Source organism: Nymphaea colorata, chromosome 7 (assembly GCF_008831285.2).
Source record: "Nymphaea colorata isolate Beijing-Zhang1983 chromosome 7, ASM883128v2, whole genome shotgun sequence".
Taxonomy (NCBI): domain Eukaryota; kingdom Viridiplantae; phylum Streptophyta; class Magnoliopsida; order Nymphaeales; family Nymphaeaceae; genus Nymphaea; species Nymphaea colorata.
The window spans coordinates 23,294,973-23,315,141 of record NC_045144.1 but is presented as its reverse complement, the minus strand read 5'-3'; the positions used below and the strand labels follow the sequence as shown (position 1 = coordinate 23,315,141).

The 20,169-nt window shown below is 37.1% G+C and overlaps 1 protein-coding gene across 1 annotated transcript; it reads right to left on the bottom strand.

Moving 5' to 3' along the window:
- Nucleotides 1–19,114: 19,114 nt before the first annotated feature.
- On the bottom strand, nt 19,115–19,780 carry LOC116257229 (L-type lectin-domain containing receptor kinase SIT2-like). The gene has a single exon (XM_031633836.1). It carries the CDS (start codon nt 19,778–19,780, stop codon nt 19,115–19,117), a length of 666 nt encoding a protein of 221 aa, XP_031489696.1.
- Nucleotides 19,781–20,169: the final 389 nt, after the last annotated feature.

The following is a 20,169-nucleotide window of genomic DNA, read 5'->3' as shown; positions in this document are numbered from 1 at the left end:
AACTTGGAGAGGCATTTGGTTGCTAAGTTATGATGTTATCTTCCGTGAAAGAAAGGTAAATCTAAGAGCTCTGTTGTTGGGCATAATGTTGATGTTTCTGTCCTCATTTGCAGGTACAATTCTCATTTATCATAAGGCTGATCACCGGGTTGTTCTTTTACTACTTATGCATAACTCTCTTCTTGTTTTCGCATTTTGTTGGCTGGTTTTCTCTTAAATTTTGGATGTTAGATTACATCTGTATGCTTTCTTCCTCCAACTTCCTGTTCGAGGCTAGTAATGTTGAGTAAATTCTTTCTCTCTCTCTCTCTCTCTCTCTCTTGCTCTGAGAATGAGGAATTTGTTTTTTTCCTCTTCCCCTTTTGTTGCTGATTATGTTGATTTAAGGTCTTATGTTAACCCCAACACCATGAGACGATCCATGAAAGGGCAAGCTCATTCCCATGCAGTGCATGGTTGCATTAGGAGGCGGCTATATGATTCTCATTTTTTTTTTATGGTGAAACGTCAATTGCTTCAGGATTTCCAAGCAATTCTCATCTCTTCTCATCTCTTAAATTGCTTGCTTTCTCCTCTTCATTATTATTAGCAATATGATAATTAAAATTTATTTAACATACATGTTATTGAAATATTACATTAATTTGTAGGCTCAACATAATGAAGCAATATTCCAACTTCCTGAAGACATAAGAGATGAGCTATCTCTAAATGATGTCTTGTCATGGGTGATGGGACCAGACAAATTTGGATGAGTGCATACTTATGGAATGAGGGTAAAACCATCACAAGTTTTTGATGCAGTTTCTAGTCAATGTGAACTAATGACACAAAATATGAAATTGAAAGGAGTTTGGTGATCTATGCAATAAGGTGAATAATGTAGAAAGCAATCATACTCACCAAATGTGCAAATTAGAAGTTAGACAAGTTGAAAAGATACATGACTTTGAAGCCAGACATGCAAAACAAATACATGAGTTACAAGTATAAGTCCAAATGTTGATGGCAATGTTTGAACAATTAATTGGTAATATTCAATGAAATATGATGATCTTTTTAATTTCTATGAATAGCAGAAAAGTATATGATTTGTTAGGGATAACACTTCTCATGTTCATTTTATAGGTCCGAAGATGGCTTAAATATCACGTGCATATTGGCTATGAAATTTTCTTTTTGTGAAAAAAAAACTGTTTGGTGTTAACTAATTTGAGCTTTACCACATAATTATAATTTGTAAATATATTTGTGGTAATACATATCTTTTGATATGTTAAAGACTAGTTTGCATGTTACTGAAAGGTAGATTAGAAATCTAACTTTTCCCCTCTCTCAATGATTTACAACATGCACTCTTATTCTAGTTTCAGCACCTTTCTTCTCTATCTCTCTGCAAATTTTGCTGATATGCTGGTACTTAGGTAAGGCATAGGATCCAATCTAAGCCAGGCCAACCTGGGAAGGAGTTGCAAGTAGCACTGGTATTGCCTTCTTTATCGTACCAGAGATGGTGTTCTGCTGATACATAGCTCTTTTGGTTGAGAATCTGCCTTCGAGTCCAGAATTCTCAAGGGGACTGCCTTTGCAGCACTAACTTGCATCTTTGTTGTGGGTAATTGAGTTTTTGCTGTTCTCCCTAAGTTTATTTCTCTTGCTTTCATATATGATTGTACCTACGATTGATTATGTTAATATTTATTGCTTATTTCATTTGAACTAAGTCTAAGTTTACCTTCTTGGTTATTTCATTTGAAGGTCATTGGTTTGATGATGAAATGTTGAACTCATATGTAATTGGGTCCCTGAAGCATGCTACAGGGAACTCCACAATCATGAAGGAAACCATGAATCTTGGTCTTAGACAATGGTAGATGGCAAGCCATGCAATCTAACTATCTCATCAATATATAGATCAACTAATAAATTTACAAATTGAGGCTCTGCATTGGCAGAAAATGAGCTAGCTTAATCAATCTATTGATTGTCACCCAGATGACATCATGTCATCTCCTGCTTTTCAGTACTCCCATAAAAAAAATGTATCTTCCCATTTCCATTGTGGAATCCCAAGAGGTTCTAATAACTCACCCGACCTCTAATGTTCCACCTTAACGTGTTGATATATCAAACATGTAGCCACAAAATTAGCAATTCGAACTTCATACCGGGCTACTAGAAGCTGCATTCATCATCTTCATTAATCTTGTTACTGCCAAGATGAATGATATGTCACAAGCAATGCAACTCATCCAAAAGTCTCGTCTTTAGTGTTTACTCATCTGGCACAGTCTACCAGAAATTGGAGCCTGCATTTAGGTCCATGGAGAAAGTTCGCTTTCCAACTCCGACTAAGTCCTCATTTATGCATACTTTGGATTCTTATTCTGCTTCTGCAGAATCATTTTAATAAATCAATTTGTACTGAGGCATAAAGGAAAACCATACCTCGATTATCTGTAAATGGATTCCACGTTGTCAAATCCTGTATAATTTTCTATGTCTGATGAACTAGGTTGTGTACAAGTGCCCTAGATTTGTCATTTAGTGCATATGCTACTACATTAGCTTTCCTAAGATGAAAAGAAAGTTTGAAATCATAATCCATGAGATACTCTGTCCATTTACGCAGCAAAAAATTCAACTACTTTTGTGAAAAGAGATAAGAAATTTATGATTGTGAATACTTCAAACTCTACTCCATAAAGACAATGGCACCACATTTTTTAAGGCATGCACCATAGTGCCCGACTTCAAATCATGGATAGAATAGTTCTGCTCATATGGACTTAGCTATCTAAATTTATAGGCAATAACACACTTGATATGTATCAATACCCCACCATCCAATTTTGGAAGCATCAGTATAAACTACAAGTCCCTTTCTGCCTGATGGTAGAGCCAAAACAAGTGTCATTGTCAACCTTTGTTTCAACGTCTACAAGTTCTGGTCACATGCCCCCCGACCACACAAACTTACTTCTTTCTTAAATAATGGAGTCATTGGCAAAGCTATTTGCAAGAACCCCTAATAAACTGCTTGTAGCATCCTACCAATCCAAGAAAAGCTCGTACCTCAGTAGGAGCTGTAGGGGTCATCCACTTTTGTACTGCTTCTACCTTAGCTAGATCCACTGCCACTTCCTGACTATAAATAATATAACCCAACAATTCAACTTTTTTTCCAGCCAAAACTTACACTTATACAATTTAACATACAAATGTTGCCTCAATGTACTTAATGCCATAGAAACATACTCATCATGTTCCTCATTTGATGGAGAATAAATCAACACATCATCAATGAAAATAATCACAAATTTGATCTAGGTAATTTCTAAATACTTTGTTTATTAGGTCCAGAATAGTAGAAGCATTAGTCAGCCCCAAAAGGTAAAACAGGAAAGTTATAATGGCTATACCAGGTTTTGAACGTAGTCTTAGACACATCTTCCTCCTTACTACACAACTGATGATAACCTGATCTAAAGTCAATCTTGATAAATACTCATGCATCTTTTAACTCATCTAGTAAATCTTCAATGTGAGACAAAGGGTACTTATTTCTAATGGTTATCAAATTCAGCTTGTGATAGTCGATGCACAAGTAGAGGAAGCATCCTTTTTTCTTACAATAATAGTGGTGCACCCCAGGGAGACATGTTAAGGCAAATGTAGTTTTATCTATCAATTCTTGCAAGCTTCTTCAACTCCTCAAAGCCGATAGACATCATCATCTAAGGCGCCTTTGAGTCTAGTACTGTATCTAAGACCAAATAGATTGGGAACTCGATCCCCCTAGGTGGTGGTTCTAGAAGACCTTTAGGGAACACATTTACAAACAATAGAGATCTTTTAAGGCTGGGGTTACTCTGCCATCACTCTTAGTAAGCTCACCATGTAAGCAATCTCCTCTAAGTGAATGCTTTGCTGCACACATAGTGTAACGACTGCCAATTAAGATGATGCCCTACGTTTTTGAGCCTAGAATTCCACAAATTGACTTCAAAAGTACAAATAAGCATACACTTAGCATGACAATCAATATAGGCATCATACTTATAAAGCCAATACACACCCATGATTACATCAAAACACTCTAAATCCATAGTGACAATTGAGTAGGACATACTGCTCCTGAGATCTCAATGGGTACATCAAACAAAGATTGGGTACAATAATCCTGAAACCCAATAACAATGGCTCTCAGAAGTTTATAAAGTATAGGTACAATATAAATATCAAATAAAGTGGCTAATCTATGAGATATAAAGGAATGAGAAGCACCAAAATCAAATAAAACATGTGCAATGAAAGAATATACGGGAAATGTAACTTCAATCACATTGAGGCCAGGAATCTAAAGGTCGTCAACAATCGTTGAATGCCAATGTTCTCAACCCTGGGAATTGGATGAGTAGCAAGAATAGGAACTGCAATAGGTGCTGCAGCTGGCTGTGCAACAACCACCTTAGTCTATCACATAGTGGCCTTCATGAGGGCAAGAATAGACCCTGTGAGCGTACGTAGGGTCTCAAGAATGAGTACCTTGTCAGCAGGCTGTTGCTTAGCTGCGACGTCCTGCTTGACCTATATTCTCCCTCTCAAGACGCACAAGCCTTCACAATCTCCTACTGGACATCATGAATAATACTTACAAATCAAAACACTGATATCGTAAAGAAACTAGAATTAGCACTATCATAACATTACAACTAGTAACAAAGAGAAACAATAACAAAGATATTGAAATTAAATTAGTACTACTAATCTCACTTGGCTAAAGGTGCTTGAGATCGTTTGATTGTCTTAGGGTTAGAGGGTGCTTTGCTACCAACTTTTATAATAATGCTACTTACAGCCATACATTTCATACAAATATATTGCAACATGTGTTATGGATGCATAGTATATCATATTGGCCTTTGCAACTGATGAATGGCACAATCTGGTGCAACACATATGATTCATGCATAGTGTACCAGTTTTGCGTCCATAATTAGTGAATACTGTGGCATGTTCTATATCACAATATAAAAACAACTAGCATAATTGGTGTGTGGATTGACCTGTCTGTCTACACATATGCAGCCCGTCAGGCGTCTTATAGATGTCCAACTCACACGTAAATCACAGTCGCACCAATTGCGATTCCAACCTCTACCTATCAGATATCTAGACTATACCCACGTACCATATCATAAGATGCATGTTTAAATAGGATGCAACAAGATTCACAACAAGTCACACAACATGTAAAATCTCAATCCCTACCCTCTCTAAGGAGAACCACTAAAATATTTCCTAATGATACACTTGCAGCGATCAAACGACACCCACTAGTGCTTCTGGGGCTTGCGAAGTGTCTCCAAATCGAATAATTCTGCAATCGTGCATGCGAGGACAAAAATGACAAGATAATCATTCTATTGTGCTCTTGTGTGCACAACAAACTCCAAATGAGACAAGGTTGATGTTTACATATAAAGAAGTCTAAAACATGCCAAACTTACAACCAATAATGGCCTTGCCATGCAACGGTTGTAGCCTAGGTAAGTATGCCGCAACTTGGCCATGGCCGGGCAGCACCAACCAGCCGTAGGCATCCGCCGTCTACCAACAAAATGGCATGAGCACTTCAAAAACTGTATGGGGTATCTATTATCTTTCAACATGCAAGATGCATCTGTGAGGTCAATTTCTCTAAAAACATGCCCAAAGGGCTAGTTGGAGTTTGTAAATATTCCAATCAGAGTTGTTTTTCATCAAACAAAAGATGTCAATATTATATAACATTAAAAAATAATGATTCCTAGAGTATGACTCGAAATTGTGCACTAAACGAATCAAAAATCAATTCCAAAAACAAAAAGACAAACCCCAAGACACCATACCTGAATTAAACTCTGACTTTTAACAATTTAGCTTTCAAAAAACTAGTAGAAGACTATCCCTGAGGTCACTAGCTTCTTCCTCTCCCTTGGGCCTTGGATAAAAAGAATCCCTCTTCCAACTCTCTCCTTTTTCTGCCTCTCTCTTATGGTGGGGGATGGAACTCGGCCTCCCCTTTAATTGTTTTCCTTTTCAATTGTCATAAACAATTTTCAGCTTTTTCAAAAGTTTTAATAACTTCTAATTATGTTTTAGTTTAAATTAGACACAGATTAATTAAGGTTAGTCTACTTATAATTAAAGCACATTGTAATCTTGTGTGAGATAATTAACCCCTTATAAACGAACTTATTAATCCACTACTAACTCGTAGTTAAATTCCTTAAGAGTATCTGACATTTACAGATAAGCAGTTCACCAGTTTTTAAAAACAGCATTTATATCTTCCAAAATTTGAAATCCAAACTTACCAATATGATAATAAGGATAAGTTCATGCAAAAAATATATTAAGTTGACCATTTTTTTTTAATTTCAATAATGTTTCTCCAATAAGGAAAAATGAATGGCTCTTATATTATCAACATTTTTCATGAAAACAACTTGATTCAAAACATGTTTTATATCAAAATATTTTTAATAAATATATTAGCACGTTTATAGTTCATTTAAGATAATCTTTTAGAAAAAAAATTAAAGGGTCTGGTTTTATGCCTGACCTAACTGTATGGTTTTTACAAATTCTTGAGAGAGAGAGACAGAGAGAGAGATCAATAGAATGTGATCTCTGATTTTACCAATGCACTGGTATTAAATCTGATGTACAGTTATGAACATGAGCTAGTGTATTCATTAGCTAAAGATGTCCACTTGTTGCAGATTCCTTCAAACTGAGAGTGAGCCCTATAAAAATTGTCTTCTCCACAATGTCAATGCAGATCTCAATGATGATCTCTTCTTTAGCATAGCAAACCACACATTCGTTGTGGTGGAAGCTGATGCTACCTATGTGGTGCCTTAAAGAGATGTGCTGCTCATAACTCTAGCTCAAGCCACCAACGTCCTCCTCCAAGGCAAGCCTGACATCCCCAACACTGATAACATTTTTCAATAACTGGAAGCTCTTCTCCCTTGTTCCATATTTGCTTACCTCTTGATTTTCCAATGATAAAAAAATGTACACTCAAGAATGCATAGAATCAGGTCAACTTTCAAGCTGCTTGACTGTAACACCACATTGGATTCTGCTAATATTAACCATCCTATCCATCTTAAATTTTCTCAGATAACAATATGACGACAGAAATTCAGAATTACCCAACAAGTATTGGAAGAAGTACCAAAGGCATGTCAACATAGTAGTCTATATGCTTGAAAACAAGCATCAAATGATGGACAGGTAACATCTGCTGCCACTTGGGTCCCATTCATCAGGCATAAGGGGCTGGTACAATGTTAGCCATGGACTTTAACTTTATCAGCCGCAGTTGCAAATTTTTTTATGAGCCTTATGTGAAGCTACAAGAACCTTGAACTATTTATATTAAAAATTTACGACAATATTTGCCCATTTCTATTATGTAAGTGCATAGGACATGCATATCATGTTCAAAATGAAAGCATTAGTGTCCTTTAAAAAGTAAGATTTCCTAAGAACTGCCACAGGTTCTTACACTTGAGATAGGTCAAAACAATTGCACTAAGCATGCTGAAAAACATGCTGAAGCCACATTGGTCTAGAATGCTGACCCAAAAAAATGTCTCCGTAAACATTTCTCTTATTTTTAGGAAAGTCTTTCCAATTGATTCCTCATCTATGACACTCAATGTAATTGGCTGCACAAAGTATGAAAATCATGTAAGACATCTTCAGATGAAGATGGAATTGACTATCGTAGTTGACATAGTATAGTTGTTACTAGGTTGTACACCCCTCCGGTAGGGTACAGACCGACTCACTTAAATATCAAGATCTCAAGTTCAACTCTGCATCAAATTATAAGCAGAAGTAAATACAAAACCGAAACTAACCTGTATGTTTAAAGAGGGTAAGTATAAACATTCTGACATAAAAATATTAGAAATTTGTTGAGTTAGATTGCAGATCAAGCAGGTTTGGCTGATCTTTCCTTAAGAACTGAAGGATTAATAACTTCATACTTTAATTATTTCTAAGTACCTGTTTTACAACATTGGGAATGGATAAGAAGAAGTTACTATGATATGAGGAATAGCTCAGAGTCTCATATTATGGATTTAAATTTCCATGATTCAACCAACTGTGCTTTCATAATCTCATAATGATTGTGTATTAAGAACTAGAACTTTGAGATATATCTCACCATAGGTTTCACTCTTAATCTACAATTTTGTCCTCCTGGCTTTAACGTTCTTTTTGAGGTTGGTATATGTCTGTTCCCTTTGGTGAATAGATATAAACTTATGAAATAATGCAAGAGAGTCTTTAGAAGGGTGAGTAGAATAGCCTGGTTGTCTTTTGTAATTGTTCTACCATTGAAGATAATTATGTTTTCCTGAGTGTGAGGATTCAGTTTTAGCTGTGTACCTTAATTTTTAGCCCCAACATTAAAAGTCATGTAAGGCTGTCTGAGTTTGGCATACATAATTCATATTATATGGAACCACAAAAAAAGGTACCCATGCAAATCCAAATAAGGGTAGGCATTGTATGGCAACGAAAGTGCAACTACATGTTAATTTACACTTTGATTCAATGCCAATTTCTACTAACATTGGACATATAAAAATCTGTCAAGACCAATTTCACATGTCAAAAAAAAATATGACATTGAGTTGTGAGATAGTCATTCAAGTTAAGGAATAATTCTCATGAATATGCACCTTGACAGCCAAGGAAACTTCCATCATTTAAGAGGGAAAAAAGATGGATACTTGAACTAAAAAGAATTCTAAATGGGTCACTCTTGCAAAGGAAAAAGCTTAGCCTCAAATACCTTCCACCAGGTTTTTCAACTTGTATGAGTTTCTAAAATTATAGTCACTACAGAACAATCTATGAAAATGCAAGAAACGTATATCTACCCACAGAAATAAACCCATCCTGACACAACTCTATTAGAAGGGATTAGACTACTAAAATGAAGAAAGAGGAACAGAGAAAGAGGAAACAATACCATGTTTTTGTGATAATGGCCATGGTACTATCAAACCTTCCTCAAAGGCATAGTTTATGACAAATCACTCAATATTTTTAATATATGTTGGGTTCACAATGTTCCCAAGGACACAAGAACCTTGACATGGGCCAGGGCATACTCAACCAGCAAATTATGGAAGATTATTTCTCTCCAAATGCCTAACAAATGGTTCTCTGTAGTAGTTTTAGTAGTAAAACTCATTGAACTTAGGAACTTTGTTTGAAAGGAGGCACCCAGTTGTTTCCTATAAATTCAAAATGTAGAAAATAATTGTCTGAATAGAGAGAGTCAGACCATTTGTTTCTTGTAATATCATAGAAAAAAACACAAGTAAAGCCAAATGTTAGCCATGTTGCTAGTGAAAAAGGAAAAGAGGAAGAAACAATGCAAAAATAAAGCCAAATGTTAGCCATGTTGCTATTATTATAAAAAGGAATCAATCCAACCAGATGATTGCTAGTTTCCACCTCTATTATCAAACAACGAAGCTCTTTTTAACCTTTGATAGAATGGTCAAAGTAACTAAGCTTCTAAGACTATCTCTGGCTTAATGGTTAATGCAAAAGACAATCTTTATTGCCAACGCTTTTCTTCTTAGCTTTTTTGCAAGGAGAAACTTGACACCTCTTTCTTCAGTTTTTGCTGTCAGATGCTCATATAAGTAATAAAGCATGGCAACCATATGGGTGTGAAACTAATACCTATGTCAAGGGAACAAAATTATCTATGAATGTGGCAAATTAAGCTTGTCAAAGGAGAAATTAGGTGTTAGTTGGAAGAACCTAGTCATTTATCAACAACTGACTACAAATAATAACATTATCTGATGCATTTTTTGCCAAATAAAAAGTTAAAAGTGTTATTTGTCTTCAAAAGGCTAGCGATCATGAAGGCATTCTACAATTGTACCATTGTGATGCTCTCCAATCTTCATTCTGTGAGAGTTGATTGAATGGAAATAGAACAAGTTAACGTATATTTTAGGTCAAGACATTACAAGTAGAAAACCGAGTCAACAAAAATTAAATATGAGACCAGTTATAACAAGTAATTTCATGTAACTGACCATGCAAAGTTCAAAGGAGCTTCAAAATGCTGATTAATATGAATCTACTAACATTTTCTTCATTCAAGGAGTTGGCGCTGCAGTAGACTAAATGTTTACATTACTTCTTTGCCTATTGTGACCATCTCGGTGTTTCTTACAGTCCTCCTTTACATGTTATTTCCCAACCCCTATAACACTACCCAAATGTTGTAGTGTGTGTGTGTACATATATATATTTTCTAACTTTCTACTAGGAACCACAAAGCACATAAGTTATCATATGCAAAGAGACATTTACTCTAAATAGGAAACATTATGTCATTCTTGTCTTCTACTCTAAATAGGTTGGTCAGAAATGATTTTTTTTTTCTCAGAGATGTGCAACAAGTGACACAGCTTGTTTGCTACCAGGATTAGACATTTATGTCAATGCTAGGGAACAAAGAGATATAAAAAATGTCTACAATGTGTCCACATGTTTTCAGTAACCAACATATTCATTGATATGTTTCACTTTGTATCTCAAGCACCCACGAATATTATGTCCTTCATAACACACAAACTAGCTCCAATGTACCAGAACCACATAATGGTTTAACAAAGAAAAACATTACACTTCCATAATACTTCATGCTTCTATTAATTTTACACAGTTAAAGTTTGTCCTCATTGTTGCATCGAATAATGCATGCATTTATTCAGCATTCAGCTGAAGATACACATTGGATCTATGAATGTCTTATCAAAATGATGATTTGCCTACGTATATTGGTACTGTAGGGGAAGAAAAGTAAAGTGCATGTGTCTCATTGCAAAACAACGGCTAAACAATTAAACTATGGGAAAAAAAGTGGAATTAATTACAAATAAAAAACATGAAATTTCAGCCACCATATTAAATCTAAGTTTAAAACCAAGTGAAAAAATACTGGAGTAAGTACAAGTGAATCTAGCTAACTCGTGCATCTATTATCACTTAAAGGATTGTGAGTAAGCATAAGATTGTTAAATTGAATATGTCATCCAAATTATAGCATTCTTAAATTATTAGTCCCAACAAATGGTCATAAGAGAGTGACATGAGATCCTTCTCTTTATGACTACTGTTATCACCCTAAATTTTTCAAAAAAAGATTGTATTTCATTTTCACTCAAACGAAAATCTCAATTATTTTATTTGGATTTAATTTTGGGGCTTTAAAACCAACCCTAGACCCAAAACAAACTTTCATATCCTTATCTAAGTCCAATTCATGACGAATTGATCCAAAACAAATCTCTAGACCCATGTTTGAGTCCAAATGCAAGATTCAAATCCAAAATCCAACTCCTGGATCCAAATTAGATCCAAAATCCAAGTTTACATTCAAATTGAGAATTCCAAACTCAAATTCCAAGGCAGATATACAAAAATGACAGAATTTGATGCTATTGAGTGCCACGCGCACATGCACGGACCTTCCCTTTGTTTTTTATCTTTCGTTCTCGCATCGAGACGTGTTTTTGTAGCTTCAATCACTCACTAGAATGCATTAACCAATCAAACCCAATCCAGATTTAAAACGAGCCCGGAGTCCATCAAGACGGGTTACATGATTTCTTGCTCAATCAAGAGCATCAACTTCAATTACTTGCTCCTAAAGTCCTACACAAGTTGAATCTTCAGCAACTGCCTTTTTTACTCAATGAGGAGGCCATGGTGGTCGTGGAAACTATAGTGGCCGTGGGGCAAATAGTGGCCGTAGCCGCTAGGCCTGGGCATCAGGCTGGGCCAGCCCGTTTATTGAGCGCCGTTAAGGGCCTGGGTTTGAATCGGATCGGCCCGCTACCCGGCCTGTCTATTATCGGGCCGGGCCGGGCCGGGCTGGGTACCAGGTCTGATCAACCACATCCGAGGCTCAACCCTGCCCGTTCTGTTAACTGCCCCATCAGGGCTGGTCGGGCCGAGCTGGGCCGGGTCCATATAGGCTTTAGAAAAAGAAAGCTAAACTTTTAAATTGCTTTTTGTCAATATACTGGTTAATATCGACTTGTATTGGCCCAACTTGTTAGGCTACCTGTCGACAAGATATACGCTTACATATCAGTGAATATTTTACACAAATTTTGACAGCAGGAAGGACTTTGTCCACTGCATTTGCGACTGGAAATCTGATACAATAAAAAGAACAGATTGGATTGCACAACCTATATCCATCGTACGAGCAGAATGAGATATTGTGCATCAAAAGAACATTAAAAAGAGATATTCTGCATCTGATATTCTTTCACCTTTTTCTTTCAATTTTTCACATTAAAACTTGAAAGTTCACACTAATACCACCACCACCATCATTTGCTAAACATGGTCAATCATCAACAAAAAGAGCAATATCACATGGATATCAATCATTATGTGTGCCATATCGACAACTTATCTATCATGCAGCACACAACACCACCAGCAACCACCAAGGTCCATCAGCACACCACATCATACAGGTGCCATCATGATCATTGGTTCATTAGCCATCACATTTAAATAACTAACATTAATTACCAGATCGCAGCAGAAACTAAAATTGGCAAAAAAACATAAAGATAAAATGAGAGTTTGCAAATCAAAGTAAACATCTTCAGAGTCCATTAACAACCTTGAAATGTCCATCTGAAATTTAACTTGAAATTGAAATGTTAATAAAAATTAACAAGTGATTATCTGCATAGAATGCTAAACATTAATTAAAAAATTACCATGATAATCATGCATTGGATTAACTTTTCTTGTCATAATGGCTCTCTGCATCATGAGAACTGCAACACATATTAATTTAAGCATACTACTATGCTAATATGTAAAATAAATTAGATTGAACTATGAATATCTTACATTTCACATAAGTTATGGCATGCACATGCATATTATTAGTTACTGCTTATGGAAATTGGATCCCAAGAACCAGGTGCACTAACTCTTTTAAATGTATATGCTCAATGAAGAGGAAATGAGATAAGCAAAAGATTAAAAAGTAGTTCAGACACGTTATCAGCATTCTTTTACACCTATGATAATGAAAAAAGATAAAATAGAAAAACTCAGGTGCAGATATAACATAGAGAAGTTTCATCTTCCCTTATGCTTTGATCTCATAGAAAATTTAACCAATAAATCTAATATATGAGAATTCTCAAATGATAACTGTCCTAAAAAATGGATAACTTACATAATGTAAAAGTTCTACAATAATGAAATAATGTAGCAAAAAGAAACACAATAGAGAAAAAGACAACACAAGAATTTGAGTAAACATACATATTGCCACAAGACAGCTTGCTTGATCAGGACAGTAAGCACTATACAGAATCAGAGTTCAGGAATAGTTTCATCCAACATAATTTGGAAATAGTGTTTACCATCAGGACTAGTAATCTTCACTCTTCGGTAGTCCTTGGGCATAAAATGTAGGCCAGGAAAGCACATGTAGATCCTTTCAAATAGGAAAATGTTTCAAAATTACAAATAAATTATCAGGTGATCTATGTTGTCAATACATCCATGTTAACTACAAAATAAGCGTGAGAAAAAAAAATATGCAATAGTGTGAAGAACATGAAATGCAGAGCACGTCTGGCTCTTGGAGTATGTCATATGCATATATCAATCTGCCCAACATACCCATTGTGTGCATGCAAATGCATATTATTAGTTACTACTTATGGAAATTGGATCCCAAGAACCAGCTGCAGGAAGTGATAATCTGTAGTTGAAGCATGCGTTCAAAGCATTCATCTATGTGTGCATGAATGTGCACAACATGCAAGCTAAGGCAGCTACAGATGGAAGACTTGCACTTGAACTATGCCAACAGGTGAGCAATATCAACGACAATCTATTCCAGTGCTGAAACAACAGGTTGCATACCACAAATGTGCCAAAAAAACAAACAGATGTATCGAAAGAGACAGATGAACCAAAAAAAAAAAGAAACAGATGTAGCAAAAGAAACATATGATCCAAAAAGAAAATGGCAAAAAACAGATATTGAAAAAAGAAAACTAACATATATAGGAAGGAAGGAAGGTCTAAAAACTGACTGAAAAGAAAACAGAGGACAAACGAAAGATGGGAACATTAAGCCATATCAAGTATTTACCTCTTCCTCAGCTACGCGATTCAACAGATGTGAATTAGCCAAAAGTTCCGTTGGTACCTGAAACTACAGAAGGCAAAACCAATCAGCGACATTTTGGGTGACTCGTTTGGGTGTTCCAAAAAGTGCCAAAGAGAGGTAGAGGGAGAGGAAGAGCAAAAGATAAAGGGAAGGATCTTACCTGCTGCAATGGGAGGTGAAGAGTGGCCCAAACGCTTGTTAGTCCAGCAGACAAGCCATGAGGTGTGCCAGTGGTGGACTGGAGATCGACGGTGAAGGTGGCAGACCAGTGGTGCGGCGACGGTGGTGGCGCCAAGGTTACTCAATGCACAACTTTCTTCTGTTCAAAAATCAAAACCCTAAAACCCCATTGTAAAAGTTTTAAGTCGTTCTTGAATCCATTATCTACCACTAACAGGCCTAACGGTCCCCAACGGGCCCATTAGCTTAACCCGGACTGGGCCTGTTATGATGACGGTCTGGGTCGGGCACAATGGGATAAAGCCCGATAGACCAAAACAAATACCCGGACCTGGGCCCGAACCAGGCCGGGTCCCGGGTACCTGGTGGCGTCCCGGCCTGCCACCCAGGCCTAGTAGCCATGGAAGGAATTCTTACCCTGCTGGATGAAGCTCTAAAGAGCAAAAGAATTCAGAAAATCAGCAGGTTATATGTCAGTTTTGTGGGGGTAGAAATCATACTATGCAAACGTGCTTTGACATACCTAAGGCATTTATGGCCATGGCTCTAAACGGAGGTTGCAACAATGCTTGGTACCCTGATAGTGGTGCGACCTGCCACGTGGCTCATTCTCAACTCAATCTCTCATTCCTTTCAGTTAATGAATGCAATGTTATCTCTCATTTTACAAAAGACAACAATTGCTTGGTGAAATTTGATGCTAATGGATTTGTTGTTAGAGATTTGCTGACAGGGGCAGCTCTTTTCAAGGTTAAAACTAAGGATGGTTTGTACATATGGACTAATGAAGCCAGCAAAGGATCCAAGCGTGCTCTTATTCTGCAACATTCTAGAAGTCTTCCAGTCAACCTTTGGCACCAACCACTGGGTCATTCTCACTTGAAGACATTGAATTTACTAAAAAAAATAATATCGTGCCTTTGAATGATAGTAAACTTGATTTCTGTTCTACTTGTGTCTTGACTAAAATGCATTGACTGCCATTTGCTTTTAATTTAAGTACTAGCATTCATCCACTTCATTTACTTCATGCTGATCTTTGGGGACCTACCCCAACATGCTCTAGAGAAGGCTACAAATGTTATCTATTGATTGTGGATGACTTTTCATGTTTTAGTTGGATTTTTCCCCTTGTTAGAAAATCTGACATGCTGCCATGCTTTCAAAATTTTAAGATGCTTGTGGAAAAACAATTGGGACATGCAATTCTGGTGGCGAGTTTCTAAGCAATGATTTCTCAAATTTTCTCAGCTCAAATGGAATAAAAAGATGGCTCTCTTGCCACCACACGCCTTAACAAAATGGCGTTGTGGAGGGCAAACATCTTCATGTTGTTGAGACCAACTTAAGAATGATGGTTCATGCATCTCTTCCTCAACATTTTTGAGTTGACTCTTTCAAAACAACAATTCACATCATCAATCGATTGCCTAGTTCATAACTTGAAAATAAGTCTCCATTTCAAATTGTTTTCAAAGCTATCCCTCAATATGATTATTTTCAAGTTTTTGGATGTACATGCTATCCCTTTCTTGTGCCATATAGAGAGTCCAAACTCTCTCCAAAATCCAAAGCATGTGTCATTCTTGGCTATGAGACATGTCATAAGGGATACATATGTTTGGTTCCCATTACTAACATGGCCTTTATTAGCAGACATGTTGTTTTCAACGAGACCAATTTTTTATTTCATAGATGTGGTTCTCCAACCACTGAAATGGATGTTTGGAAAATGGATTTCCAATCATCTAGACCTTCAGTTCAAACTCAAAAATGAGACAACTCCAAGAAAGCTGATCTAATCCAAATGGATCCAAATATATAGTCTTACCTAGTCTAAATTTATGGGAAGAAGATCAGACTCAAAACAACCAGTCGACAAATTCAATTGATAAAAGTCATACTTATGGGATTCAAGAAAATGCTATTGATCAATCTCCTCTAAATCTCACCATTGATGTCTCAAGCAGGACTCGCCCATGATCACAAGGTCCCATGATGGAACTAGGTGACCCAAGGTTTACATGGCTGCTACATCTTTGAAAGAATGAGAACCAGCAAGTCTTGAGGAGGCTTTAAAAGACCCACGATGGATCAAAGCAATGCAAAGTGAAATGGATGCCATTTACAAAAATCAAACTTGGGTCCTTGTTGCACCACCTAAGGGAGTTAATCTAGTCGGATGTAAGTGGGTCTTTAAAATCAAAAGATGTTTATATGGGACCATTATTTTCTACGAGGCTAGACTTTGTGTGGCCAAAGGTTATAGCCATAGGGAATGAATTAAATATATACAGACCAGTGATAAAACCTACCACTATATGGGTCATCCTCTCTATTGTTGTGTCCAAAGGTTGGACTATCCATCAATTGGATTTTAACAATGCATTTCTTCATGGGATTCTAAAAAAGGATATTCTCATGACTCCACCACCAACATTTGAGAATACTGCTAAGCCTCACCAAGTGCGTCACCTCAAAAAGGCACTTTATGGCTTAAAGCAAGCACCCCGTGCTTGGTTTGAAAGACTCAAAGCATATCTTTTTGAAATTGGGTTCATGGAGTCATCAGTTGGCACTTCACTTTTTGTTAGAAAAACCGAAGATAAAGTCATCTTTCTGCTTATATATATAGATGATATAATTATTACAGGAAATAATCCTTAGGAAATTAAAAGGATTATACATAGTTTTGGACAAGCCTTTTCCATAAAAAATCATGGAAAATTACATTTCTTCTTAGGCATTGAAGTGTCACATCAAAAGGAAATTTTCTCGTGTAGGGAAAATATATCGAGATATTTGAAGGCGAGCAAACATGGAGAATGCAAAATCTTGTGTCACGCCTACTGTTCCAAATATTCCTCTATCCAAACTCGAAGGCAAAAGATTGGAAAATGAAACTCAATACTGACAAATCATAGAGCTCTTTAGTATGTCGCTTTAACATGCCCAGATATTACCTTTGCAGTGAATAAAAGCTTGCCAGTTCATGCACCAGCTCACTTCAACTCAATTGACTCATGTCAAAAGAATTTTATGATACCTTAAAGGTACCATACAACATGGTTTTGAGATATCAAAATCTAATTATTTTGTTTTATCTACTTACTCTAACGCAGATTGGGCTGGGTGCTCAGACAACCAAAGACCTAGTGGCTATGTTACAAAAATTGGACACAATATCATATTTTGGAGATCGACCAAACAACAAACAGTAGCAAAATTTAGCACAAAGGTAGAGTATAAGGCCATTGCAGGAGATCTTTTAGAAGTGATATGGCTAAATAACTTGATGAAAGGTCTGGGAATTCAAACTGTGAAGCCAATTCTGTGGTGCGACAACATTGGAGCAACATATTTGGCGGCAAATCCAGTTTTCCATGCATGAACATAACACATAGAAATTGAGTATCATTTTGTCAGAGAGAAGGTGGTAGACAATACAATTAAGATTAAATGTGTTCAGTCAAGATACCAATTGGCTGATATTTTTACTAAGCTCTTACCAATACCAAGATTTCATTATCTCAAGTAAATGCTAAGCGTCCTTGAAATGGAGTTTGTTTCAAAGGGGCATGTTAGAGATAAGGTTGCCGATCCTATTCATCCATCATCCTTTCCAATCTTGCAATGTAAATCAAATTGCTTGGATCAAGTCAAATATGAAAGAAATGTGATTGACACTCAAAAAGCAACAAATCCTCCAACGTTCGAAGATGCCAAAAACTGTTTCAAAAGGAAAGAAATTCAATTTTTCAATCAAGATCCAAAAATATCAGATCTTTACAGACCAGCTTGAAAATTCCTATTTAGCTTTATTTCCTCTTCTAAAATTTAAGTGTTGTAACAAGAGATTTCATTCCTTCCAGAATGGTAAAACATACAAGTAGAACGCATGACCAAAGTAAATATATAACAATACAAAAATGAGAAAATCGACCTCTAAATTTAATTCGCAAATTAAGACGGTGGACTGGTTCAAAATGTTGAACTCAAACACCACCCTGAAGAAAAGTTCAGGAAAAAAATCAACTCAGCTATGTGGTATTAATATGATAGTGCTGGTACTAAATAATGCAAACATTTTGCTTGAGGTAGGTGGCCCACAGGACCAGCTCCAGAAAATAATGTCAGAGGTCTTGTCAACATAACAGCCATGAAAGTTGAGCAAAATATGCTATTATGCTACTTTGGCAATTCACTGATCTTATATGACTTTACCACCGATGCCTCGGAAATGACGTGTTGAGAATTGTCTTCATATGTCACATGCCAGTGTTACCCTTGCCAGAGCAGATGACACCTTCCTGTATGGGCCTGAGTTTCCTGAGGTTTACAATGCCTTTTCGTATGAGACTGAGCTTGCTGAAGTTGACAATACGTGATCCGGAGATGGATGCTGCAGAAGTACTTGGTTCATGCCTTGATCGTGAATACCTAGATTCTGGTGTTCTGGATCTTGTAGCGGCACATACCCATTAAGAGACTGAGTCAATTGCCGCATGTTTGGCCTTGATTCAGGTGCAGTCTGTGAACAGAGTGGTTCAAGCTTTAGCACAAGGTCTGCTTCACTAGTGGAGCCAAAAACATTTTTCTGGTGGGGGCACTCATTCAATACCTATAATTTCTTTGGGGAACTTACAAATATAACAATCAAATATATCAAAACATCAACATAGTTGCCACACCAGGCACCATGTCGCTACACCACTGCTCTACTTCCTCCTCCACATAGCTCGTTCCGAGCATTTTATCCATGGCATCCAGTACTCGTCCACCTTTCCACAGAGAGTGGACCAACTCCACTAGAATCATCTCCTCAGAAGGTCTTTCGGGCTCAATCAGCCTCCTTCCACAGGCCACCTCCAGGAGCAAGGAACCATATGAGTACACATCAGAGCTCATCTTTAATTTGCTGGTGTGAGAGAGCTCCGACGCCATGTAACCTAGACTACCAACGACATGGGTAGTCTTGGGATTGGTACCATGGTCATACAGTTTGGCAAGCCCAAAATCACCCAACTTGCCATTTAGATCAGCATCCAACAAAACATTACTTGCTTTAACATCTCTATGCATGACGACTTGCTCCCACTCTTCATGAAGATACAGCAAGCCAAAAGCAATTACCTTTCTAATCTTCAACCTCTGTACCCAACTCAATCTGCTCCCTTCCATCTCAAAACGATGACAGTCTAGACTCCCATTCAGTATGAACTCATAAACCAGGAGTAGATCTTTGCCTCGTCTACACCAACCATGCAATTGGATCAGGTTTCTACGCCTTGTCCTCCCCAAGCTTGACACTTCTGCCACAAATTCCCTCATCCCTTGCTTTGAACCATTTGAGACTCTCTTCACTGCAACCTTGATTCCGCTTCTGGGCAGCACACCTTGTAGACACTGCCAAAGCCTCCTTTGCCCAACTCTTCCCTGCAACCTTTAGTTGCCCTGTAGATTTTCCTGTAGGGGTGCCTATGTGGGTAGTGCATCTCCCATCCGTCTATATTCTCAGACATGAGCTTCCTCTCCCTCTTTGTCAAATAAGATATGCCAGCCATGTTGATGAGAAATAACAGGGCCACTAATGCTGCAAAAATGAAAAGGAACAACTTAAAAGGCTTCCATAGTGGAGTACAATCTTGAGGAATAGAAGGAAGGCATGAGAGGTCCAATTCTGGTGCTTTTCCATCCATCATGAAGCTCCATGCCAAGAT